The 27,569-nt window shown below is 38.0% G+C and overlaps 1 protein-coding gene across 4 annotated transcripts in view; it reads right to left on the bottom strand.

Annotated features, from left to right (window-relative positions):
- The window catches only part of wwp2 (WW domain containing E3 ubiquitin protein ligase 2), a 174,563-nt gene that overhangs the window by 122,714 nt on the left and 24,280 nt on the right, over window positions 1-27,569 (bottom strand). For all 4 annotated transcript variants that reach the window (XM_059993114.1, XM_059993115.1, XM_059993113.1 and 1 more), the window contains exons 3-6: window positions 25,032-25,176; window positions 23,911-24,032; window positions 17,690-17,827; window positions 11,941-12,037 (exon numbers count right to left, since the gene is read on the bottom strand). In XM_059993114.1, coding sequence (XP_059849097.1) covers window positions 11,941-12,037; window positions 17,690-17,827; window positions 23,911-24,032; window positions 25,032-25,176 — 502 coding nt within the window. The remainder of the gene's footprint in view (window positions 1-11,940; window positions 12,038-17,689; window positions 17,828-23,910; window positions 24,033-25,031; window positions 25,177-27,569) is intronic.

Genomic DNA, 27,569 nt, shown 5'->3' with positions numbered 1-27,569 from the left:
CACCACTTTCAGGGAATTATGGATCTCTATTCCCAGATCCGTCTGTTCTACCACTCACCATGCAAGTCCTACACCATCCAGGGCCTGCTCTCTTCTCACTGTTGCCACCAGGTAGAAAGTACGGGCATTTTAGGTCCCACACCACCAGGTTCCGGAGTCACTGCCGGAGTGGCCATAGGTTTGAGTCGCTGCCGTCGAAGGGGCTGCTGGTTCAGTTCGCTGCCGTCAGAAGAGCCATTGGTTCAAGTCATTGTCTTCGGAGGGGCCACTGGGTCCCGATGCTCTTGCAGATGTTATCGAAATTCTGAGATTTATGGATTTGACTGCAGTTCATATTGCCCTCTTGCAGTTCTATACTTTTTTCATGCCCTCACCCATCCTTCCTTGTTGCTGATTGGTTGATCTGGGGGTTTCGGCAATCTGTTAGCTTTTGTGTGAGGGAGGGAATTGGGTGTGTTTGGAGTTTGCAAGTTTTTGTTTCTTTTTCTTTCGTGGGGGGGGGGAGGAGATTGATGTCTGTCTTTCAACTACTGCTATCGTTTTCTATATTCTATGACCATTCAGAGAACAGACAGATCTCGGAGTTGTACTCTGCATACATATTTTGATAATAAAGTGAATCTTTGAATTATTACCCTTCAAACTTTAGGCTCTTAAACCAGTGTGGATAACTTCACTCGTCTCAACTGTGAAGGGGTTCAATAAACTACGGACTCACTTTCAAGGACTCACAACCCATGTCCTCATATTCATTTATTTTTATCTTGCGCGGTTTATCTTCTTTTGTACATTGGTCATTTGCTGTCTTTGTTGTGCGCAATTTTTCATTGATTTTATTGTATTTTCTGTATTTTATTGAATGCCTGTAAGAAAATGAATCCCAAGGTAGTATACGGTATTTTGATAATACATTCACTTTTAACTTTTAAAGGATTCCCGATCACTGATCTTGAAAGTCACAGATATAGCCCTCAGCAGACTGCAATCCTCCTGGTTTGGGGAAAGTCTCAGTATATTCTCAAGGGCACACACTCATCTATACAGGTCTTGATAAAGTCGGTGACAACCGTAATGTATTCATTCAGATCTGAATATGGTCCAGTCCACTGATTCACAGCAGTCCTGTAAATGCTCCACCACCTCCCTTGACCATAACTGTTGCCATCCTCACCTGCACTGTGGTCTTCGGTCGCTTGCTATGTGCCGGGGTACAGCCAGGTGATCTGACTTGCCAAGGTGTAGGTGTGGGGTGGCACAGTAAGACTCTTGATGGTGGCGTAACAGTGATCCAGTGTGTTGGCTCCTCTGGTCCGCAGGTGACACGTTGGTGGCCATTTGTCAGAGACTTCTGGCTGGTGTGGTTGCAGTCCTCTGCAATGATCAGGAAGGCACCAGGATGCGTCTCATGACAGCTGATGATGGTACTCAGCTCTTCCAGTGCCAGCTTGACACAGGTGGAAGCTGTTCTGGACATCAGAAAACCTCTTTGGCTTCTCTTTGAATGTGCCACAGGGTGTTTTACAGAACGTCAATCCAAAACCAATCATACGCATTCACAAGAAACCAGAAAAAGACTATTTATGGGTGCACATTACTGCCTAATAATAGTTGTGTCTAGAAAATAATGTGTTCTAAGGCCAACAAGGGAAAAGCAACACACACAAAATGCTGAAAGACAGCATGAAAAACAGAGCGACTAAAATACTTCATTTCACGTGTATATTACAAGTTCCAAACAAAACTAAGATGATTATTACACAAGAATTCCCATAATCATTAGGATCTTTTCTGAGGAAGGTTTGGCCAGTACAAAACGGATGGGTTTCCCGTGAACCTGAGAGGTATCTTCGTGCACAGGTTTGCTAAAGCTGTTGGGAAGGGTTGAACCTGATTTGGCAGGGGAACGGGAACCAGAGTAATAGGGCTAAAAATGGGGCAGTTGGTATGTATACAAGTAGATCAGAATCACAATCAGGTTTAATATCACTGGCATATGTTGTGAAATTTGCTGTTATGCTGCACCAGTACAATGCAATACATAATAATAAAAACTGTGAATTAAAGTTGAAGTGCAAAAAGTGAGGAAAAAAGGAGTGAGGTAGTGTTCATGGGTTTAACGTCCATTCAGAAATCAGATGGCAGAAGGGAACAAGCTATTCCTGTACTATTGAACGTGTGCCTTCAGGATCCTGTACCTCCTCCCTGCTGGTCCTAAATGATGGACACTATGGAGGCTAGTGCCCATGGTGGAGCTGACTGAGTTTACAACTTTCTGCAGCTTATTTCAATCCTGTACTGTGCCCCCCCACCATACCAAACAGTGATGCAGCCAGTCAAAATGCTCTCCATTGTGCATCTGTAGAAATTCTTGTGTCTTTGGTGACATACCAAATCTCCCCAAACTCCTGATGAAACAGATAAAAACACAAAATGCTGGCAGAACTCAGCAGGCCAGACAGCATCTATGGGAGGAGGTAGTGATGACGTTTCGGGCCGAAACCCTTCATCAGGAGTGAAGTAACATGGGATGGTCAAGGGGGAATAAGAAGTGGGGGGAGGGATGAAGTAGAGAACTAGGAAGTGATAGGCTGGAAGGAAATGGGCTAGGGGGAAGGTGGAGAATTATGGGAAATAAAAGAGAAAGAAAGGTAGGGCTGGGGGGGGGAGATTATAGTGAGGGGGGGAAAAGAGAGAAAGAGAACCAGACTAAAATTATAGATAGGGATGGGGTAAGGGGAGGGGGGCAGGGGTATCAATGGAGGTCTGTGAGTTGAATGTTCATGCCGGCAGGTAGGAGGCTACCTAGGCGGGAGATAAGGTATTGCTCCATCGACCTGCGTGTGGCCTCATCTTGACGGTAGAGGAGGCCATGGAGACATATCGGAGTGGGAGTGGCCACAGGGAGATCCCGCCACTGCTGGAGGACTGAGCGCCGGTGTTCGGCGAAACGGTTTCCCAGTCTGCGGCTGGACTCCCCAGTGTATAAATGGCCACATCGGGAGTACCGGATGCAGTATATCACCCCAATTGACTCGCAGGTGAAGTGGTGCCTCACCTGAAAAGACTGTCAGGGGCCTAGGATGGTGGTGAGGAAAGAAGTGTGGGGGCAGGTGTAGCACTTCTTCCATTTGCAGGGATGAGTGCCTGGAGGGATGTCGGTGGAGAGGGATGGGAGGGATGAATGGACAAGGGAGTCGTGAAGGGACCGATCCCTGCGGAAAGCCGTGAGTGGTGGGGGAGGGGAAGATGTGGCTGGTGGTGGGATCCCGTAGGAGGTGGCGGAAGTTACGGAGGATTATACGTTGGATCTGTAGGCTGGTAGGGTGATAGGTGAGGACCAAGGGGACTCTATCCCTGGTGGGCTGGCGGTGGGGATGGGTGAGGTGCGTGAAACGTGAGACGCGATGGAGGGCAGAGTTGATAGTGGACGAAGGGAAGCCCCTTTCTTTAAAAAAGGAAGACATCTCCTTTGTCCAAGAATGAAAGGCCTCAGCCTGAGAGCAGATGTGGCGGAGGCGGAGGAATTGAGAGAAAGGGATAGTATTTTTGCAGGAGACAGGGTGGGAGGAAGAATAGTCTAAGTAGCTGTGATGAAAGAGATTTGGTATCTCCTGCATTAGGAATTTGAGGAGATGCATTGTGTAATGAGTCAGGCAGATCATAGGGAAAAACTGCAGCAAGTGGGATGCATGAAGTGTAACACGGAGGCAAAATCAAAAAGGGTGATGAAAACAGGACTGAAGGTGTCATGTTTGAATGCACGGACGGAATAAAGCAGATGATCTTGTAATGCAGTTAAGGATTGGCAGGTAAGATGCTGTGGGCTGAGGATTGGCTGAAAGAAGATCATAGTTGGGAGCGTAGGATCTAAGGATATGCATTGTATTAAAAGGACAGGCAGGTAGACAGAAGAGTTGGGTGGCTCTGTTGGTAAAAAAAAAATTAAATCAAATCCTTAGAAAGAGGTGCTATAGGATCAGAAGATGTAGAATCCTTGTGAATAGAGTTAAAAACATCCAAGAGTAAAAAGACCCTGATGGGAGTTATATACAAGCCGGGTTGTGTGATATGAATTACATTGGGAGACAAAAAAGACATGTAAAAAGGACAATGTTACAATAATCGTGGGGGATTTCTGTAAGCAGGTAGAGTGGGAGAGTCAGGTTGGTGCTGGATCCCAAGAGAAGGATTTAGAGAATACCTATGAGATGGCTTTTAAGAGCAACTTGCAGTTGAGTCCATTAAGAGAAAGGCAGTTTAGGATTAGGCATTTTGTAATGAACCTGATTTGATTCGGGAGGTAAGGTAAAGGAACCCTTAGCAGGTAGTGATCATAATATGATAGGTTTCACCCTGCAGCCTGTGAGGGAGAAGATAAAGTCAGATGTATCAGCGTTACAATGGAGTAAGGGGAATTACAGAAGTATGAGAGAGGAGCTGACCAAAGTTAACTGGAAGGGGACATTAGCAGGGATGCTGGCAGAACAGCAATGGTTGGAGTTTCTGGGAGCAATTTGGAAGACACAGGATAGATTAATCCCTAAAATGAGAAGTATTCTAAAGGGAGAGTGACACAACCATGGCTGACAAGAGAAGTCAAAGATAGCATAAAAGCAAAAGACAGGGCATATGATACAGCAGAAATTAGTGGGATTGGAAAGCTCTTAAAATCAACAGAAGGCAACTAAAAAGCCACAAGAAGAGAAAAGATGAAATATGAAAGTAAGATAGCTAATAATAATAGAAAAGAGAATTCCAAATGATTTTTCAGGTATATAAAGAGCAAAAGAGAGGTGAGAGTGGATTTGGGATCGCTGGAAAAAGATAATGGAGAGATGGCAATGGGGACAAAGAATTGCCAGCTGAACTTAAGTATTTTGCATCAGTCTTCACCGTGGAAGACACTTACAGTATGCTGCAGATTCAAGAGTGTCAGGAAGCCGAAGTGAATGCAATTGCGATTACTAAGGAGAAGGTGCTTGGGAAGCTGAAAGGTCTGAAAGGACATTTCCTAACCAAAAACCAAGGATAAACCAGGAGATTCAGAGTCTATTGAGAGCTAGATCTATGGCATTCAAAACCGATGATCCAGAACTACACAAGAAGTCAAGGTATGATCTAATAAAAGCTATTTTGAGAGCTAATAAAAAATCAATTCCGACTGAAGTTAGAGTCAGAATCAGATGCCCGCCAGCTCTGGCAGTGTTTGCAGGTCATTATTTCCTACAAAGCAAAAACTAACATCGTGAATAGCTGTGATGCTTCACTCCCAGATGAGCTCAACACCTTTAATGCACGCTTTGAATGGGAGAATAAAACTATAGCTATGATGATCCCTGCAGCATCTGGTGACCCTGTGATCTCTGCCTCAGAGGCCAACATCAGAATATCTTTCAAAAGAGTGAACACTCGCAAGGCGTCAGGCCCTGATGGTGCACCTGGTAGGGCAATGAAAACCTGTGCCAACCAAATGGCACCAGAGTTCAAGTATATCTTCAATATCTCACTGCTGCAGTTGGAGGTTCACACCTGCTTCAAGAAGGTGACAGTCATATCAGAGCCCAAGAAGAACAGCATGAGCTGCCTCAATGACTACCACATAGTTGCTCTCACACCTACTGTGATGAAGTACTTTGAGAAGGTGGTCATGGCCAGAATCAACTCTTGCTTAAACAAAGACCTGGACCTACTGCAACTTGCATATAGCCACAATACATCTACAGCTGATGCAATCTCAATGGCTCTTCACTCGGCCTTGGATCACCTGGACAATAGCAATACTTATGACAGGCTGCTGCTTACTGATTACAACTCAGCATTCAACGCAATCACAATACCCTCAGTTATAATCAACAAGTTCCAAACCCTAGGCTTCTGTACCTCCCTCTGCAACTGTATCCTTGACTTTCTCAGTGGGAGATCAGTCAGTGCAGATCAGAAATAACATCTCCTTCTTGCTGGCAATCAACACTGGTGCACCTCAAGGATGCAAACTTGGCCTATTGCTCTACTCTCTCTACACCCATGACTATGTGGCTAGGCAAAGCTTAACACCATCTATAAATCTGCCGATGACACAACTATTGTTGGCAGAATTTCAGATCGTGAATGTGGAGAGCATTCTAACCCGTTGCATCACCGTCCAGAGTCCTAGACCATTGTTCCAGAGACACAAATGCAAATCTCTTCTTGGCATCTGGAGAGTTTAAAAACAAATAAATAATAAAAAGTGGTCTCTTCAATGGATTGTTGTAAAAGAATTGATTCATTAAGGTCCTTCAGAGAAGGAAGTCTTCCATCCTTACCATCTGGATTTTGTAACTCCAGACACACCAATGTGATTATGTCTTAATTGCCAATGCTATCGTCATCCATTAGCCAATTCAAAAAATGCTGTAATATGAGAATTAATGTTGTACCCCATATAATAACAAATTATTATCAAAAATTTCCTTGCCAATATCTAACAGAAGGAAAAATACAGTGCCAAGTAGCTTCATCAAAATCTGCAAAGCTCAGAAGCAACTTAAACAGTTCATTTTGGGAACTTTTGCCTTGTATCATATCACCATGCTGATGAAGATTACAGCTCTCTGTCTGGACCTTGAATACAGAGTTTCCACATTTCCTTTTTTAAAAACATTACTGAAAGTAACAAATATTCAGACAGAACACGTCATGGTCTCTTAGAATACAGCTTTTCTTGGCTAGCAAACACTCTCACAGTCTTTCCTAAATAGAAAAATCTCAGAGAAAAACCATACTGATCAAATTTATAAACAATTTAAACTTTGATAAAGACACTATTGCCAGCATTGATATTTTAACCAAATTCTAAAATACTATATCAATTCCTATTCCAATTTGGTGAATCAGTGTATTTTTTCCTCTCTGATGTATAATTGACAATTATGCAGCCTCTGTAGGCTGAGTCACTGACCGAATCAAATCAGATTTGTTGACTCACAACAGCTATCTGTCGCAAAGAAGGGTCTGTATACTTCCATTTACAGATTTGCAATAAACAAGAGGTTGAGCACTCCTTATCTGCATTGTTTAGGGCCAGAAGTGTTTTGGATTTCAAATTTTCTTGGATTTTGGAGTATTTGTCTCTTATATAATGAGATACCTTGGGGATAGGATCCAAGTTTAAACACGAAATCCATATACAGCTTATATATATATATAATCTGAAAGTAGTTTTATATAATATTTTTAATAACTCTCACTCCCTCAGCTGCCCAGTAGCTGTTTGGCATTGCTATCATTTCAGACTCTGAATTTATGTGCTTCCGATAACCAGTTTATGAACTGGTACAACTCATTTTCATCAGCGACAATCTTGGCAAACTCATCAATGAACGTCTCTGGTGCTTTATCACCACGAATCTTTGAAAATGTAATGCCGTGCCTTTTCTTAAATTTCTGCAACCAGCCTGCTGAATATTCACAATTATCCTCAATTTTCAGTTGCCATGATAGATATCTGCTGGTTTCAAGATCAGTATACTGTTATGCAGCAGCATATGTTCACTCCGACAGACAAATCCGCTCTTCCAATACACGATCAAGATCTTCATTTTTCACTTTATACAGAGTTTTTCTACTTTTCATTAACTTCTGTTCATTACATATCTGTGTCGTGCACAGACCTGTGCATCAACTGGGAACTTTCCTGGTGCCGTGTGGAATTTTCCAATTATGATGTCATGTTAGCACTCAAAAAAAAATTAGATGCCTGAGGGTTTCAGATTTTGGAGTTCTGGATAAGGGGTGCTCAACATGTAACATGTTTGGGGTCCAGTTTTGTTTTATAATTTCAGCTGTGGTTTAGTTGATTCTTCTCTAATGTGTCTCAGAAGGTTCAAGGTTCATCCCACTCCAAAGACTAGGCTGACATTCCACAGACAAAAACCTCGGCTGACACTCCATGTACAGGCATCAGTACTTTCTCTCAGCTAATATGGACGTCACCACCTTCAGTGTGCCAGCACAGCTTACAGCCAACTAATGAAAAGGGTGCTTGAATATCGAGATCCTAATTCCAGCATAAAACATAAGGGCAACACAAACAAAACGTTGGAGGAAATCATCAGGTTTGATTGTTTCCCTGGGCAGCATTGATCCCTGCCTTTCTATATACTTCTGAGAATTAAATTACTTACACTAGGCAACTCAGGACTCTGGGACAATACCACAAACACAAAATTCTCCAAATCCATTAGCAGGATAAGCTCATCAGTATTAGCATTCTCTCCCAGATCAACCATCCAAACATTGAGGCCTTAATTACTATCAGTCTACTCCATTGGGTAAGTCATGTCTCTCATGTCCAATACCTGTTTCCCAAAATAGCCACACTATCTTGACCTCTATTATAGGAAGAGATAATCAAGTGGGCAGAGGAGAAATTATATTCTCAAAATCTCCTTAGGAGAAAAGTGCAATGCACTGATTCCTACATTCAAAGCTGCACAAATAACATTGTTAAAAATAGCTACTTAAGACCATAAGACTTAGGAGCAGAACTAGGCCACTCAGCCCATCAAGTTTGTTCTGCCATTCCAATATGGGTGATTTATTATCCCTCTCAAACCCATTCTCCTGCATTCTCCCTGTAACTTTTGACACCATGACTAACCAAGAATCAATCAACTTCTGCTTTAAATACACTCAATGACCTGGCCTCCACAGCCATCCAAGGCAATGAATTCCACAGATTCATCACCCTCTGGTTAAGAAATTCCTTTCCATCGCTGTTCTAAATGGATGTCCCTTTATTCCAAGGCTGTGTCCCCTGGTCCTAGACTCACCCACTATAGGAACCATCCCTTCCACATCCACTCTATTTCAGCCTTTCAACATTTGATAGGTTTCAATGTAATACCCCCTCATTCTTTTAAACTCCAATGAGTACAATCCCAGTGCCATCAAACACTCTCCTATATTAACACTTTCATTCCTGGGATCACACTCATGAAACTCCTTTGAATCTTCTCCAATTCCAGTAAATTGCCCAAAACGGCTCACAATACTCCAGGTACAGCCTGACCAAAGCCTCAAAGTTTCAACATCACATCCTTGTTCCTATACTCGAGTCCTCTCAAAATGAATATTAACATTGCATTTGCCTTCTTTACCACTGACTCAACCTGCAAGTTAACCTGTAAGGGACTCCTGCACAATGACTCCCAATTCCCTTTGCACCTCTGTTATTTGAACTTTCTACCCATTTAGAAAATAATCTACACTTTTATTCCTTCTATCAAAGTGCATGACCATACACTTCACTACGTTATATTCCATCTGCCACTTCTTTGCCCATTGTCCCAATCTGTCCAGGTCCTCTGCAGATTCTCTGCCTCCTACTTGCCCCTCCACTAACCTTTGTATCTTCTCCAAACTTGGCCACAAAACCATCAATTCCATCACCCAATCGTTGATATATAACATGAAAAGAAGCAGTCCCAATACCGACTCCTGTAGAACACCACGTCACTGACAGCCAACCAGAATAAGCCCCTTCTATTCTGACACTTTGTCTCCTGCCAAACTGCTAATCTTCTATCCATGCTAGTATCTTTCCTGTAATAGCATGGGCTCTTATCTTGTTAAGCAGTCCCATATGCAATTAGTCTATTATTTGGACTAAAGGCAAGGTACATGAAAGATTGTATCCAAACATTACTAACGTAAGCCTGTTACCCACTGTCTCCCAACAATCATAATTATCTGAAGAATCCTATCTCCATAGCACTCTAGCACAATGGGATGGGTGGGTTCCAGACTTCAGTGACATGGGCTGTGAGCCATGAGACCTCCAAGTGGGAAGTAAGGAAACGCCACCTCCAAAACATCATTCAAAGATTTGACAGCCTGTAAAGCTCTACTCCCAACTTTGCTCAGAGGAATTTTTAATAGTTTTTAAATGCCTTTCGCATGCAAAGACACTTGTAAACTAGCAAAAATAAAGAAACTCTAAAAATGTGACTATTAAAATAACACTTCATAATAACATAACTAAAATTTTAAAAGCAGAGCTTTTTTTAAAAATAAAGGAAGTTACTAACCCCTTTCCTTTTAATCTACAGTTGTTTAATCCTCCATTGCAATTTAAGGAGATTTGGATCCTACGTAATCTGGTGCAGATTCTAATAGACAATTCCCACAGAAATACCTCAGGATCGCAAACCACGACGGAGCTTCACTGCCAGACTTCATGGCAGCAGAGCTTCTGCTTTTGATAATTCTGGTTTGCTTCCATTCATTGCATATGCTCTACATTTGTGAATCAATTTAGTTGTTGGAGATGTGCCTTTATACTCTACACAATATATTTTTCCTTTATTTCTCCCCTTCCCTCCCTATTTTAAATGCAAAAATACACTGAAGGGCTATCGTTTGTCATAAAGGAAAGATTAATAGACTAGATATGAACTCTTGAGGTTAGAAAAATGTGAGGTACAAAATGTTTTAAATGGCTTTATAGGGTAAAGTAGAGTTGATGGCATTTGGCTTGGTTTTCCAGAACCAAAGATCAAACCAATCACAACAGTGATGAGTGATAATAGTTTTACCTGCACTATAATTATTCACAACTACTTAAATCACTGAGAACACTCAGGACATTTTAGAAATTAAGAAATCTAGGAATGTGGTCTAGCATAGAAAAATGGGACTCAGTAAAAAAGAAAATCAGCCATACTTCTACTGAATAGCAGAGCAGCCATAAGAGCCCAGAACGACTTACCCCAATTCTATTTACATTTTGTGCCCAAATAGCAATTTCTACTATTTAATACTCATAAGGCTGGCAAGCTGCTGCAAGAAAAGTATTACAGCTAAGTGCAATCCTCATTTCCCTGATCACTTACACTTTTTTCCTTCAATAGAAACTACTGAATTTCCATCAAAGGCAGCAGTGCAGCTTGGTTTAGTTTCCATCCCATTCGCCACAGGCAAATGGAGAATCAACTCTGCTATCAAAAACCAGGGACTTTTGTTGACTGCTAATGTACATTTTGCCAAATAAAGAGATCCTTGCAACATACAAGTCAATCTAATGCAACAAATGCAGAACTCAAAACTTTGCTGGGTTATATAGTTTAGATAATATTGAATTAAAAGATTAAGGCTTTACTTTCTATCAGTTTTCAGTACCATATATTTGACCTTATAATCATCTTCCCTTAAATTTGAATCTTACAGCTAAACTGCCATATTAATGCAGCAAATGACAGCTGTAAAATCTAAGCAATCAATACTGTTCATTGACTCTACTACATTCTTAATGAAACTAACGCATCTCAGGTACCATCTTAAACTAATTAATATCAGTTGCCTTCAGAAAGTTTATTCTAATATAAAATCTTGAAAGATCATTATTTCTGTTGATGCCAAATATCATGATGTTTATCTCACACATTCACTCAAATAATCAGATTATAAACTATTGTCTGGATAAATAAGTAAATTTATTTTAGAAAAGCAATCTGCTTCATTTCCATTTTCCATAGATTTCTTTGAAGAAAACATCAAACCAAAGTGAAAGGAAAATAGAAGACAAACATGTAAATTCACTTCACAATTATATTATCAATTTTCTTTGAAAATTTGGATAAAACAGTAACTCTTCTGTAGCACATCAGGTTGTGTATGGAATTTTGGTACATTTTGTCAAAGCAGTACTGCCTCCTGCTCCACATCTCCAATTCCTTAATAACTATATGTAGAATACTGCAATAGCTACCTCAAGCAAATACTGATTCAACTCTATTTGTCAGGAACATAATCAATTTGTATGAATTGCCTGATCAAAGTTAAAATCGCCTGTACACATAACCGACTAACCAGACATATACATTAACATACATTTTTTAAGGTTAACTCGGGGGGAAAAGATCTGGGAAGAAAAAATAAAATTATTTTTAAGTCTCCTACCGTAATCTGTCTGGAGAATCACTGGTACATGACAGTGACGATTTTGAATCATTGTCTTCACTTGTGCTCTGATGAATTCTACTATTTTGTTGGAATTCTGCAGAAGAAATATCAATACGTTAAAACCAGCAGACATAATAAGCAGTTAATCATAATCTTGGCAAAGGGCATGCCTTCTCAGCACAAAGCTACAGCTCAGAATAAACTACTTCCAGCTGGCTCTGAACTGATTCAGATTTACTTAGTTTAATGCATGCAAATCTTTTCAACTTTTTAAACCTTTAAACCATGCATGGTTTCTGTTGCTTCAACGCACAATATACTTCAGACCACTAATTTATAGTCAAGAAGACTGCAAAAAACATACCAACCAACTGGGTGTGAAGTTTACTCATTATCTCCTGAACAAAAATACTTAACAGGTTTTGCACATCAAACATACAGAAGTATTCTTTATATTGTTATTAGGATGACAAATTTCACAAGACACTGCAATCAATGCAAGGAGTGAAGAGTAATTCAGAAATGCTCCGCAGGAATTTTCTCACGCCAGGGTTGGTATCCTAACGTTGGTATCCTAACATTTCATGAACATAAATTCTAATCTAAATGGCTAATCTTATTATAAACTATTTCAATAATTTATGAACTCAAAGATATCCAAAATAAATAAAATATATAATCAAAGGTCATAGTGAGAAAACACAATGTTATCTAAAGAAAGTCCTGCAAGCCAAGACATAAACATCAAATATAAGCTTGTGTAATACAAAATATTGTGTAAGATATTTTATACTTTGGACCAATTAGAAAAAAAAGAAATTATGTTCCTTCTTAAGAGAAAAACTTGAATAGTTCATAAAGTTAACTGCCAAAATTAGCATATAACTTTTTAAAAACCCACTGAGTTCGCCACTGTGGAGAACATCTTTCCTTTGTAACAACGTGGGATAGAAAGGATCAGTTACCAGTGCGTTCATTGTTCCGAATACATCAGGACTTAAATAAAATATTGCGAGATATTTTTAACCATATTTTGTTGGCTAGCCTTGAAAATTACAGATGATATTCTTTAAATTTCTCTAAGTATTTGTGTTATTTCAATTCTCCATAACAAGAAAAGGAGCTGAGAGCATACACTCTACAGGATAAAAACAACTTAATGCCAGTTTTATTTGTCTTGTGGAATGGAGAAAATGAGAAAATGGAGAAAATACCCAAATAAAACATTAAAAATATTATAATGCAAATCTTGAACAAATAAACTCTTTAAAGATCTTAAAAATAGATTGCTGTTGCCAATAATTTTAAAAGCAAGAGTTGTACATTGGAGCTTTAGAAATGACTGATAGACATCTATTCTATCACTGTCTCTCATTAGCCTTTATTACAATGCAAGGTTATTTCACTAATAGAGAATCTAACTTTTGAAAGAATTCAAAATTTATTTCCTCTAGACACCACAAAGTAGTAACGTAAAAGTGCTCCAAAAGAAAGATAATTAATTTGCTGGAAGTCTGAACTAAAAATAGAAAATGTTGAAAATACTCAACAAACCATACAACATTAGGACACAGAAAAAAAAATAGAAGTAATGTCTAAGGTTTTGATGTTTTTTGAAGCTTTAAGTAAAAGTATGTCCTGTAATTTCTGGTTTTAGCATTATGGAGAAATAGCTTCTTCCTGCAGCTTTCAGCATTGGATGCATAATGGTGGAAAACACAGTCTCCTGTTTAATCAAAAGAAACCTTTTTATACTGCTTCACACCTTTTAAATCTTATTTTTCACTTTTATATAACAAAGCAGAAACTGGCTATCATTAGCATACATGGATCTGAAACTCTTGATTCAAATTGTGCTCGGATGTTTATACAAGGCTTTCCCATTAGGATATCACTCAAAACTCTTCTGAAAAGAAAACAACTAAAACTTACATAAATTGATTTAATTAAAGCACCAAGGGATATCTTTAAAGTCCTTCATTTTTATGACACACAGTCAATGATCTTTAGTTTTTATATAGAACTTTCAAATCTGACTGAACAGGAAAGCTCTCAAATGGTCCAGTGCAGGAAATGATACTTTTCTATTGTTGGAAATTTGACATCAAAACCAATTGCGATTGAGAAGCCATTTGCCCAGACAAGGGCTTTTGGCAGGAGATGAATACGATATTTGTCCACTTTGTGAAGAAGTAGATACTGTGCATTGAAATCATGAAATGGATTGATAATAAGCAGCAGAAAAAATAAGCTGGGAGAACTTTAGGACATAGACCACTTCCTCCCACTTTGTGGTGTCAATTTAAATAAACCTACTGCAAAAGACCATAAGACAAAGGAGCAGAATTAGGCCATTTGGCCCATTGAGTCTGCTCTGCTACTCAATCATGATTGATTTATTATCCCTCTTAACCACATACTGCTGCCTTCTTCTCATAACCTTTCAAACCCTTATTAATTAAGAAACTATTGTTATACTTTTACTTCCCTAGACTATATTCCACCTGCTACTTCTTGCCTATTCTCCAAATCTAAGTCCTTTTGCAGACACCCTGCTTTCTTAACACTACCTGCCCCTCCACCCATCTTTGTATCATCCACAAACTTCACCACAGCGCCATCATTTTCGTCATCCAAATCATTAACATACAACCTGAAAAGAATCTGCCCCAACACTGAACCCTGTAGAACACCAGATGTCACTGCAGCCCATGAGAAAAGGCCCCTTTATTTCCACTCTGCCTCCTGCCAGACAGACAATCTTCTAACCATGCTATTATCTTTCCTGTACCATGGGCTCTTATCTCACCTAGCAGCCTCATCAGTGGCACCTCATCAAAGCCCTTCTGAAAATCCATGTAAACAGCATCCCCCAACTCTTTGTCTATCCTACCAGTTACTTCCACAAAAAAAAATTCCAACAGATTTAACAGACAAGATTTCTCTTTAAGATTCAATGTGCATTTATTATCAAAGAATAAGATGCAACCTTGAGATTTGTTTGCTTAACAGGCTGTCACAAAGTAAGGAACCCAAAAGAACCCAATTTTTAAAAAGTAAGACCAACCCCCACAGCCACAGAGAAAGAGAAAAAAAAACCAGATCATGCAAACAGCAGAAGTGAGTGACAAAGCAGCATGTGTCTACAAGTATCCTGAAACCTCATCCTTAATGAATGGACGCCAGCATCTTCCCAACCACTGAACCAGGTTAAATGACCCATGATTTTCTGTCTATTGCCCCCCTTCCTTCGTAAAGATGGAGGGGATGAGAGAAGATAGTCATGGAGGAATGTGCAAATGAGGATGCTAAAAAATTAGAAGCAATCAAGTGGAATTTTTTGTGTAGTAAGTGCACAGACAACAGAAGCTGTTTACTTCAATTTACAGCCTTTAAAAACCTATCATGAGAATGTTTTTCAGCCCAATAACTTCGCTCATTAGGAATTCATAATGCAAGTAATTTGAACTTTTAAACCTATTCCACAATTCAGTGAGATCACAGATGAACTGTGACCCAATTCCACACATTAGTCTTTGTGCCACATCCCATAATACATTGATTAAACAAAAAATCTATCCATCTTAGTTTTAAAATAGAGGATCTAGTAGTATCCTGCTGGCTTCAGATAATCTTCTACTCTATATTTAGAAATATTTTCTAACTTCACCTCCAACAGGCTTGGCTCTAATCATTTTTAGAGGTGTCCCCCTTTTTCCAGATAGTAAAGATAAGTAGAAAGTGACAAACAATCAACTTCCTCTGTAGTTTGCTATTTTGCAACTTTAATCATGTCACCAACTGAATTCCTGGGAATACAATCGCAGTTGTATAATTTCTGATTGTAACTAACTCGATACTCATAAGTCTGAATATTTAGGGAGAAAGCTTTGTCATCTTCACACTATATAGTATTTTAAATACAGATAAATATTACAAGATGTTGCATGAAAAAATGACCAACTAAAACTTTGTTTTTGAGCCACATTCACGAAGTGGCAAATGCAGGGGATTCAATGTAGGAGCAAATAGTGAAGAGGATTGAAGAAAACTTCTAGAGTGAGGTTCAGGCAGGTAAATGTTCAGCTGCAACGGTGAAGATTCTAATATACTGTTCGGAATAAGAAGATATTTAGAAATGGAAGTGGATGGGAGAATGATACAACAAATGTTTTTAAATATTCAGGTGAGAATTTTAAATTAGTCCGAAGGGTGAGGACAAGAACCAAAATAGGTCTGTGAGGTCAAGGATTATGAGTGTGGAGAAGTTACTATAGTAATAGGCAGCAAAATTAGATAAACTGTGAATTTTAGAGGATTTAAGGCCAACCAAGAGCCTTCAGTAGCAGAGGAAATGGAAGAAGCTATTAATTGTTTTGAAGGGGATACCAAGTTAGAAGCTCATGCTTATCAGTGAATTATATGTAAACAAAATGTTTCAGTCTAGAACAGCAGCTAAGGAAGTTGCTGCCAAGTTTATTAATTTCAAAATGGAGAACAACAATGATAGCTGTGGTCTCCTAATGAGTGAAGGAGACTATGGCTCTTCCATTGCAAAGAAATTTGCTGCTCTAGGTACATAAACTTCTAAAGTCCAGAAATCAAAACAATTGTTATTGTTATTTTAAAAAAGGTATTTTTAATAAATACAATTAAACTTAAAATACGGATACAAATTGAGAAAATAACTAATCACAAACATAAAGGAATTCACAAAGCCACCATCTTGCTATCATTTTTGGGTGACTGGAAGAAAAGGGGCCTTGAACTGAGGCTCTTTATGAATCTTATCCAAAAACGTAAAAACAAGATATTTCAAATCCACATTAGTGCCATTTTTCTGTAATTGAAGCTAACTGGTGCAACAAAACATTGCTTTCTATTTTCCTCTTTAATTCTAATTTATTGATTTCATCTTAGTAATTTTCTCACTTCTAATAACTTAAATATCTTCTCCATTCTTTATCAAACTTTTAAGAATGCTCTGTTATACATTTCTATACCCAATACAATTGTGTGAAGTTCATGCTTACCACTGCTATTTTTTCTACAGGAGGAAACTTACATTTCACATTATAATAACATTAAGCAATTAAATATTTGCTGGAATTAAATTTGAGAAGTAATACTGCAACATGTTATTAATGTAATGAGAATATTTCATTTGGCAAGACTCATATATATTGTCAAAAAAATTCAACTAATAGTATTTTGGAAAATTTAGAAATTATGAAACTGTAGAACCTTTCATGTTAGTAATTATCTTGAGTTTTGAACATTTTAATAATTTTCTTCAAGTTATTAAAATTTGACTATAAACACTGTTGAAAACTGATAAATTACAAGTATGACATTTTCATGATATAAATTATTCAAGCAAGTTTTGCTTGCTTTTAAACAGATTAAAAGACTTTGTTAGCACCTTTTAAAATATAGCACATTTTAAAATATTAAAGATATTAATTTTCCAAATCAATTTTCTAGAAAAAGTCATCAGCAAATAAACATTAGTCAGATTAGAGCTACAAGTAGATTCAATAAATGCAATCTTGCAACCAATACACCATATATTATAAACATTTTTGGAGGAAAGACTTACCAGTTTTAATACTATCTTTATGAAAAAACTTATGTTCTCAGTAAAAAAAAAGTGCAAATCAATTAAGGTGCATTAAGTAATTGCTGATGTATGACCCATCACCCTCAATCCGAGATTCAGAATGAACCATGTGTGTGCAGAACTTACTTTCTGTCATGGTTGTGCCATTAGGCAAATTTCCCAAGTCAACACTAAGGCCATCCAGGCAAACAGTCAATTCACCGCTGCATACAACACTACTTTTGTTCCCCATTTGAAGGTTCAAATTTAGCTGAATGTTCTCCACTGTGAGCAAGAAAAAAAAAGAAAGATTAATTGACTCAACTTGTTGTTTCTCTGCCATGCATCAAGACAGAAAATACTGCTGCAGCTTTGTGTCACTAAATTTCAATAATAAAAATCCATTTCTAAAAAATTAACTGAATTAAATTACTTTTTTAAGATTAAAGCTGAATGCATACAGACAGATTTCCAAATATTCAAAACAGTACACTAAGAAATAATGGAAGTTAATTGGTTTTATTAATTTTTGTCTGCATGATTGTTTCATGCCATGCATTAAGTCCAAGGATACATAGATGGCCAATTGAGTTGGCTTGCAATAGCGTGGTTTGGCACATCTAAAATCCCTCTCAGGGAGCATCTGATTTTGTTTTTGGTCCTCATGTTACAAACAAGTTTTGACTGCAGAGTGTTGCACATGTCAAGACAAAACATATTTACAGAAGGCACTAATCCTGGACTGTTTCACTAACATTTGATAAAGCCAACAAAATGCATTTAAAACGCTTCTACATTCAGTCTAATTAACCCTTCCATGTACTTAATATGCATCTTATGTTAAAGATAGCACATAAAATCAAAGCTCAACAGACTATGTGGACTAAATTGCTTTTATTATGTACTTAGCTTCTAATGTATTACCCATCAAAATATTTCTAATATCTAAAACTACAATACCAGTGGATATCATATTAAATATTATTCTTGAAACCTTTTTCCAGATTTTCAAGTGTTAATATCTTGACAAAAATACATTACTTAAGTGAAACATTATGTTCTATATAGTCAGGAAAAGTGCCAACTTGTCCTAAAGGCAATGATTTAGATCATTTAGAGTTCCCCAGCCTTAGGGTATCATGTAATATTTATTCATTTGAGGATGTAAATAGTTACGATGTATTTAACTAGCAACTGGCACCAGAGTTGAATACAACTCTGACCTTATCCAAGAGGGATTAGGTTGGGATCCAACAAAATCTCCCTCCTTTAAAAATCATTCCCATGTCCTCATCCAACCAATAATCTTCTTCACTCAATCAGGAACTGCCATGAAATACACTTTTGCATTCAAAACATTAATCTAAGGCATCAAAGTAGGATAATTTAACTGCCTATAAATTCAATAATTAAAGACAAACTAAAAAAAACTAATCTACTCATTTAAAAGGTGGTGATATTTTGCTGAATACTACCGTCTTCTCCCTTGTGTGTACAATTATCTTCAAGAAAGAACCTCAATGGTTAAATGAAACAGATGGTTAAACTGAGCAGAATGGATGGGATGGTGCAGTTTAATCCTGATTTGTGTTGAGTTAGTCAATACCTGCTACAGAGTAGCAGATAGCTCAGCTCCAATTAAGCAAGAGAATGGATGGGTGTTAGAATCTGCTGACTGCTACAGGAAGCAATGACAGGTACCAATGGGTGCCAAATCCAACTCATTTATTATATCCCCTGCAGAAAATAGCATGCCAATATGTGATCTTGAAAAATGAAATTTGGATGATGGGTTTGACCCAGTGTATATCACCACCAGACAAACGGGAAGACTAAAGGGAACAGTACTAGAAAGAGGAAGGGGAAAAGATGAGGATTTTGGAAATGCACTGAGGAAAGGGAATACTTTCTCTACTAATATTTACTCTTAGAATTCCCAATGCACAATATTTTTTTAATATCAGATTTTTAAATTAAACTATCAGAAATGAAACTTGCAGAGAATTACAATGAACATACAGCACTGGAATTAACCATTTAGTCTAACAGATCCAAGTAAATATTGATTGAGTAGGAAGAAAAAAAAAGGAAAGACTTTCATGAATGATCAATCTCAACTCCATCTTCACGGACCAAATGTATGCTGAAAGAATCTATTGATTCTTTCGGTACACATTTATCAATTGGTAAATAAACTCAATGAATAGTCATGACAGTGGATGAAATGCCAAATGAGTGACTGTTTTGTTCAAAATGATACAAAACTTTTTAAAGCAAGTTCCGGAATTTGGGCTCAGCAACAATGAAAGTCTAGCAACATACAGGTGTTCCCCGTTTTTCGGGCGTTCGCTTTACAACAACTTGCTGTTACGAAAAATCTACATTAGTACCCGTTTTCGCTAACCAAAGAGGATTTTCGCTTTTACGGAAAAAAGACTCCCGCTTTATACGTGTGTTCACCCCGAGAAAGGCTACAATGACCGTGAAACCTTGTGCAGGCAGTTGTTTGTGCATGCGTGTACATGCATACATATGCGTGAACGTGCCAATTTTTTTTCTCCAAATCGACTTCGGCTCGCTGTCTTCCCAACTTTGATAAGTGAAACTACACCGTACATACAATATTATTACTTTATATAGGGTGTATATTTATCATATCATTCCTGCTTTTACTATATGTTAGTGTTATTTTGGTTTGATTTGGTGGGTTATTTTTTGGGTCTGGGAACACTCAAAAATTTTTCCTATATAAATTAAGGTAATTGCTTCTTTGCTTTACGACATTTTGGTTTACAAACGGTTTCATAGGAACTCTCTACCTTCGGATAGCGGGGGAAACCTGTATTTCCAAATCACTGGTTCATACATTATAGTGGTAGTGTTCTCATATGCCTGCTGTACTTGCCCATATTTGTGGCAGAGGTCTCTGTTAAAGTAGCTTAGGCAAGTAACTACAGTATAGTTTGTCGATGTTACACATTGCAATCAAAGTATCCCAACATTTGATAAAATGCCAGGGGACTTTATCCTGCTTGGCACATAGCTTTTTGACAATCACTTCCTGTTCCCAGCAAGCTCTACTCTCCAGACTTCACTAAACAGCAATGTGAGTGAGCATGTGAATATGCACCGTTTCACAAGTGTTGGCCACTACATATTCATAGTGAATTTGTTTGTAACCCAGCCCCTACTGAAACATCCCACTAATCTCAGCAACAAAAATATAATGCATCTAAAGAAAAGTTCAATTTGGAACAATATGTCCCTCCACAACCATTTCCCAGAGAACAGTTTGTTTCATTAAGTAAGCCAAGTTATATTCATACAGTAACAGAGCTTGGTTAAAAAATAATCTGGAGAAAAACACTTTTATAAATCAAACCAGGAGATCCACTCCAGTTCAATGTAGAGTACAAAAGGCAAACAGAAAGCACAGCAGACATATGCAAGAATGCAAAGGGGAGTTGCAAAAATGAATCATATCATGCTAAATAAAAAAAAGGAGCATGAAATAAACAGAGTTGATCCCATGGCCAAAGAATCAGACTAAAACTCTGCAACCCAGCCACATATCGCCATGAACCCTGGCATCAATAGAAGAGTAAGCATACAACATAAAAATCTACAGAACATTACAGGCCCTTCAGCTCACAATGTTGCACCGACCATGTAACCTACTCTAGAAACTAACTAGAATTTCCCTACCGCATAGCCCTCTATTTTTCTAAGCTCCATGTATTAAGAGTCTCTTAAAAGATCCTATTGTATCATTCTCTACCACTGTTTCCAGCAGTACGTTCCACACATCCACCAATCTCTGTATGTAAAACTTACCTCTGACATTCCCCCATACCTTCTTCAAAGCATTTTAAAACTATGCCCCTTCGTGTTAGCCATTTCAGCCCCATGAAAAGGCTTCTGGTTATCCACACAATCAGTGCCGCTCATCATCTTATACACCTCTATCAGGTCACCCCTCATCCTCCATTGCTCCAAGGAGAAAGATTAAGTTCACTCAACCAATTCTCATATGGACATAGCTCCAAGAACATTCTCATTCTCAAGAATGGTTTGGTATAGAATGTAAATACCAAAGGCAAGATGGAAGCATTTTCAATAACATCTGTCGCAAGTAAGATCAACTTTCTCTTCTTCCTGACATCCCCACAGAATCCTGCCTTCAGCCCACTCAATTCACTCCACAAGGTATTAAGAAGCTCCAATGAGCACAGGATTTAGCAAAAGCTAAAGATGTGCATTCAGATAACATCCCAGTTGTCATCTGGGAGACCTGCATCCTCCAAGCCAAATTGTTCCTGTGCAATTACAGCATTGACATCTGCCCAACTATTACAGATGATTCACACACTTAGAAAAGTAACTGACTACCAATCAAGTGAACTTTCTTGTTGCCTTGATTATCAACTGGTTGTAGAATTTCATAGCTCTATTATACATCTCTTCCACTACTCAGCATGCACACAACCCTGCACTGTAATTTCATTGGGTTCAACTATCATTTTAAGGCATATCTAATGAATCAATTGAACTAATTTTCCTTGTTTGACTGTAAGTGTAAAGGAGGAAGTATGTAATCTAATAGATTTTGGAAAGAATTTTATCTTTTTGCTGATGATTACCAACAGCACGTCACACATCCCCAGTTCAGAGTCGCTTTATCTATCCTGGACCATCCCTCCAATTATCAAATAACTGAAATTGATATATCTGCAGTGACAGGCATCAGCCTTAAAAATACAGGTTCAGAAAGGTGTAAACAGAATATCCCAGTGAGAGAATGAACTGTAGTGATAGCCAGTATTGTAGTGATACACAAACTACAATGATAGTCAGTACTGGAGAGCTATCAACTAGAATGCAGACAAACATTATTTCAGTCGGTTAGGCTATTACTGGCTTTAGAAAGGTCACTTGATGAAAGCAAACTGATCATTCCTTGATGTTTATTTGTACTGCAGTTGGAAGGATAGTGTTGATTTGTGAAGGATAACCAAAGAACCAACAGCCAACCTGGATCATACAGGCAAAACTGGTTTTATGCGTCGTAAACTAAAGGTGTGGTTACGTCTACTTCTTTTACTATATTTGTAATATTCAATGATAATTACATATTGAAGTGTTGAAGTTGAAACTGTCTATATCTTACTGAATCATCATCTTTGAAATTTTCAGGATGAGCTAAGAAATAAGAAAAACAATCCTCCTAAGAGACTCCAGATGCCCGGAGTTAACATTGAATATTCACAACTGCACCAACTCCATTTCTGGTGGATCTCTTCTTCTAGGTTTTGGCACATTGGCTGAAAGGTGTGATTCTGTGAGTGTTATGGTTTCTTGCAATACCTAAAACATCTATGGATTATGTTTTCCAATTTATGCAGCATTCCCCAGAGAGTTCTGCAAGGACAACTGGGTCATGGTTGATCTTGAATGTATCAGAATCCAGAGCCAAGATTTATAGTGGATAACCTACCCAATTTCATTCTTATCAAATATTAACAAAACATCTTTTGATATAAAAGGCATCTCAGAGAGCAGTAGAAGGTCAAAATCATGAGCCACAGCCAACAAGAGTGGTGGATTTTGTAAAAGGGAAGATTTAATAATATACAGTCCTGATGCAAAGTTTTGACCCAAAATTATGGCAATTTCTTCCCCCACCGTGTCATCTCATAGATGCTGCAGCTGATTATCTGCTTATTAAAAAAGTGTATTTTGGATCACTTCTCAGTCCTCTAAGCTCAAATGGCTGGAACAAACTCAACAATGGGACAAACTAGCCATACCTAGAATCAATCAGTTTGTAAACAATGCAGTCTAATAATTTCTAATTTATCTCTAAATGGTTAAATTGTAAAGAAGGAAGATCTTTAACTGCTTCATGAAAATCAAATTGGATTCTGCACTGCTTTGCAGCAATCTCCAAGACATCAGGCACACTTTCACAGCTGCCAACACCAATACCATGAAGACTCGGGTTTCCTCTTGAAGTAACCATCTTCTCAAGTAAGCATCGGCAAGTCCTGCATCATAATCGCTTCTTTGAATGCTGATTTGTTTATGCCTGAACTATTCTCCAGATATTCTGAATGCAAAGTGCATTCTTAAGTTTTCTTCATTAATAAATGAAATTAGTACACAAATATAATAGCCAATAATATCCTCTTGTCCACTGCTTTTACCTTAACTCATTAATAGGACCGGCTGGCTAGGCTGGTATTTATTGCCCATTCACTAAGTACCCTTAAGAACCTAGCAGCTACTCACATGATAGTTACTTAAAAGTAATCAAGCAAAATTTAAATCACCTTTGTGATCAACAAAATTGTACATAAATAAAAACTCACACTTTCCATTGTTCTTCTTTAAAACGTCACAGACATCGATCGACACATTGCCAAATAATTCATTTTTCATGGTATGACTGTTCCACACTTTCAACTCCAACCAGCTCTGTGGTGTTACATTCCTGGATTTAAAAAAAATAGATTGAGAAAATCTGAAGAATTCCAAGCAGATGGGAAAATTTAAAATCACCATGAAATTCCAGAGCAGGTGTTTATATTCTAATTATATCTTACATGAAACTTAAGATGCCTGAAACGATTACTGAGAGAATCTATTACAGAACAGAGAGAACATAGAACAGACAGCCCACAAATGGACCCTTTACCCAAAATATCTGTGCAAGCATGATGCCAAATTAAACTAATCCTTTCTGTCTGCAGATCATCCATTTCTGTCCATTTCTTGCAGATTCATGTTTTATCTAAAAGTTTCTTGAATGCTACTATCATATCTGCTTTCACTACCACCTCAGTGTGTTCCAGGAACCTCTCTCTCTCTCTCTCTCTCTGTGCGGGAAAAATATACTTGCCCTACAGATCCACTTTAAACTTTCCACCCTCACCTTAAAGTGTAGAATTCAATATTTCTTCCCTGGGGAAAAAGATTATCTATTTCAGCAATGCATCTCATAACTTTATAAACTTTTATCAAGTCTCCTCTCTCAGCCTCTGATGCTCCAAGGAAAACAACCCAAGTTTGTACAACATTTCATCCTGACTAACACCGTCCATTCCAAGCAGCATCAAGGTAAACCAGATGTCTTTTTATTTCAGATTTTTAACAATTTCTTTCTGATCATTTGCCCCAACAGGCGAGAGTAAGATCACAGACATACCAATCTCAAACATGGAACGATCATACTCTAGCAGTGGATGCAATTTGGAAAGGAACAATGAAGAATACTGACAGATGTGACTCAGCCTCCTCCCAGACTAATGGTGACACTGTGCAAGATCAGGACATACTTACCTGCAAATTGGAGATCACTGGAGCTTTCCCTTGAGACTGCTAACCACATAGCTGGCTTAATTTGGCCATTACATCCCCTATTTTCACTAGCCTTAAAAATATATTAAAATTTCAAATTAACCCAGATCAGTAAAAAAGTAAATTTTCTTACAAAGTCAATGTCTCGTTCCACTGTGGATGAGGGTTGCCATTTCGCTTTCCCGTCTTCTTGGCTTCATCATGCAGAGCATCAACTGTCACCTCAATGTAGCAACTAATTCTGGTTGGTTTTGGGACTCTCAGTTTAGCTTTTAAAACTGAAACAATTTTTTACATGTAAACATGCTTTCCTTCAAAGAATAACTGAATTAAGAACAACCAAGCATTTAAAATACCTTGCACTCACAGTTCCAATGATGTTACTAGAAGCATTCAAAATTAAATACTGAGTATTCAGATTTCAAAATGAAAACCCATACAGTATTCACTTTTGTTATAATTAAGATAAATTAGTGTAACAAAATGAATGATTTTAAAAATAATTGAATAATTCAAGATAAACAGAAAACACAGGAAAATATTAGACCTTTCCTATGACATGGGCCAAACAAAAAAAAACTATCAAGATTACAGTATATCAGTGCATTATATTGTAAAGTCATGGGATGTTAGTTCTTAGCCTGTGGTCATACAGCACAATATGATCTCATCCAGGCAATTAGTTCACTCTTAAACTTCAGATTTAATTAAGTTTTTTATGCACATGGTACACATTACATTGACACAAGAAGTACTACAGATGCTGGTAATCTAGAGCAATACACACAATGTGCTGGAGAAACTCAGCAGGTCAGGCAGCACACATGGGTGGGAATAAACCATCGACATTTCGGTCAAAGACCCTTCCCATTCATAGATGTTGCCTGCCCTGCTGAGCTGCTCCGGCATACTGTGTGTAGTGCATATTTCATATTGTCTTGAACAAGGAAGAACAAATACTTTAAAGAAACCTAAAGTACCACCTAATTGTACCACCACTCTGAGGCACTAAGCAGAGGCTAGGCAATTTACTGTAACAACAAATTGGCAGAGGAAAGAATAATCTGAAAATTATGCCCATGTAGCAGCCAACAACTAACTTCACAATGACACTATTAGATAACTCCAAGTAATGTCCTTGATTTTAGTTACAAGTAGAGCAAAGAGAACAAAGGTAAAATGCTAATTGTTCTTTCACACTGAAAAGTTAGATATATATTCAATGAAAAGCAAAACTCAATGGTGCACAGACATTATACAAACAAGGTTAACAGCTCAACATGAGATCACCGTTTAAAAAATATACTCTGAGTACAATCCATTCCACTAGTAACAATTTCACTGTCTGGGGTTTAACAACTTTGAGCTCAATGAATGCCAAGTAAAACAAAAGCTGTTGAAAAACAGAAAGAGCGAAAATGTTTTCATCATAAGGCACAAGTTAATTTAAAGAAAGGATTTGAATTGACATCAACTAAATTTTCTAATTCTGTTGAAACAAGCAGCTTCTATACTATTCATTTACAGACTTTCTTTATGAATCTTTTGCAAAGGGAAGAAAATGAACCAATTGGCATCTTTAATGTCTGATAAAGACTTCACATTATTTTGATTGTAGTAGCGACACCTGGTGTTGCATTTTAATAAAAATTCTGCCACTGTTACCCAGCAGATCAAAACACAATGCCAGCTGAACTGTATCAAAGTCCTTGGTACTGCACTACCTTCAAATTATGTCTGACTTCAATGTTCTTATGTTCCCAATTCAGAATTGGAATGACCAATGCTCCAGCTAATTCCATGCGTAATAGAATTAATAATAGGTCTATGAAGATGTAAGCTTGGTTCTCAACTTCCCCAAGGAACTGAACCTGGGCCCCTCCTATTCTCTTCCCTGTGCAGACTCTCGACAACATCAAAACCAAATGTCAAGTTTCATGTGAATGCTGCAGTTGCCCACTTTGCCTCACCACCTCCTCGCTAAATCCCTCCACCCTTGATCCATTACGATACTTCATCCTGTACTGAATGAAAAAAAAAATTCCCAGTAAATATCCAGAAAAACAAAGCAATTGCTACTGGCATCCTTGATTGATTTTGTTTCTTAATCATCAACTACCTCTTTCTACCATTATCTGAGGATAAAACAGACACACAAACTCAACGATGTAGTTAATTCTAAGATGAACTACAGAATTCCATTTCAACTCACACTAAGTCTCAATTCATCTGTGCTAGCTGACCCAGTCCAGCAAAATTCACTTTGAAGGCAGTCACCCTGGCTAGCAAAACCCTCTGTGGACATTTCCTTCATTATGCTTAATCTTCTCCAGCCAAAACATCTTTTTGGCTTCTCCAAGTCCTTCTCTATCTTTCACTTTCTCTTTTGTTTCCTCAACTTTAATGGCTCCATCAGCTGCCCAAGCCCAAAGCTCTAAAATTCTCTTCATCTATATCTTCTCCAAGGTGTTCTTTCAGATGCATCTTTGGCAAAGCTTTGATCATTTACCTTAATATCCTTTTTAATGGCTGGGTCTACAAAACCATCTGGCTCCTGAACCAGCATGGATAACTTCTTTCACCACTCACAATGAACTACTATAACCTACAGACAAACAGGCTGTACAGGATGCCATTGCTTTACTGAGCCAACTGATGTTTTAATGGTTAT

Source organism: Hypanus sabinus, chromosome 17 (genome assembly GCF_030144855.1).
Source record: "Hypanus sabinus isolate sHypSab1 chromosome 17, sHypSab1.hap1, whole genome shotgun sequence".
NCBI classification, from domain to species: domain Eukaryota; kingdom Metazoa; phylum Chordata; class Chondrichthyes; order Myliobatiformes; family Dasyatidae; genus Hypanus; species Hypanus sabinus.
Note: the sequence above shows the minus strand (reverse complement) of the source record. Positions and strands in the feature narration are given on the sequence as shown.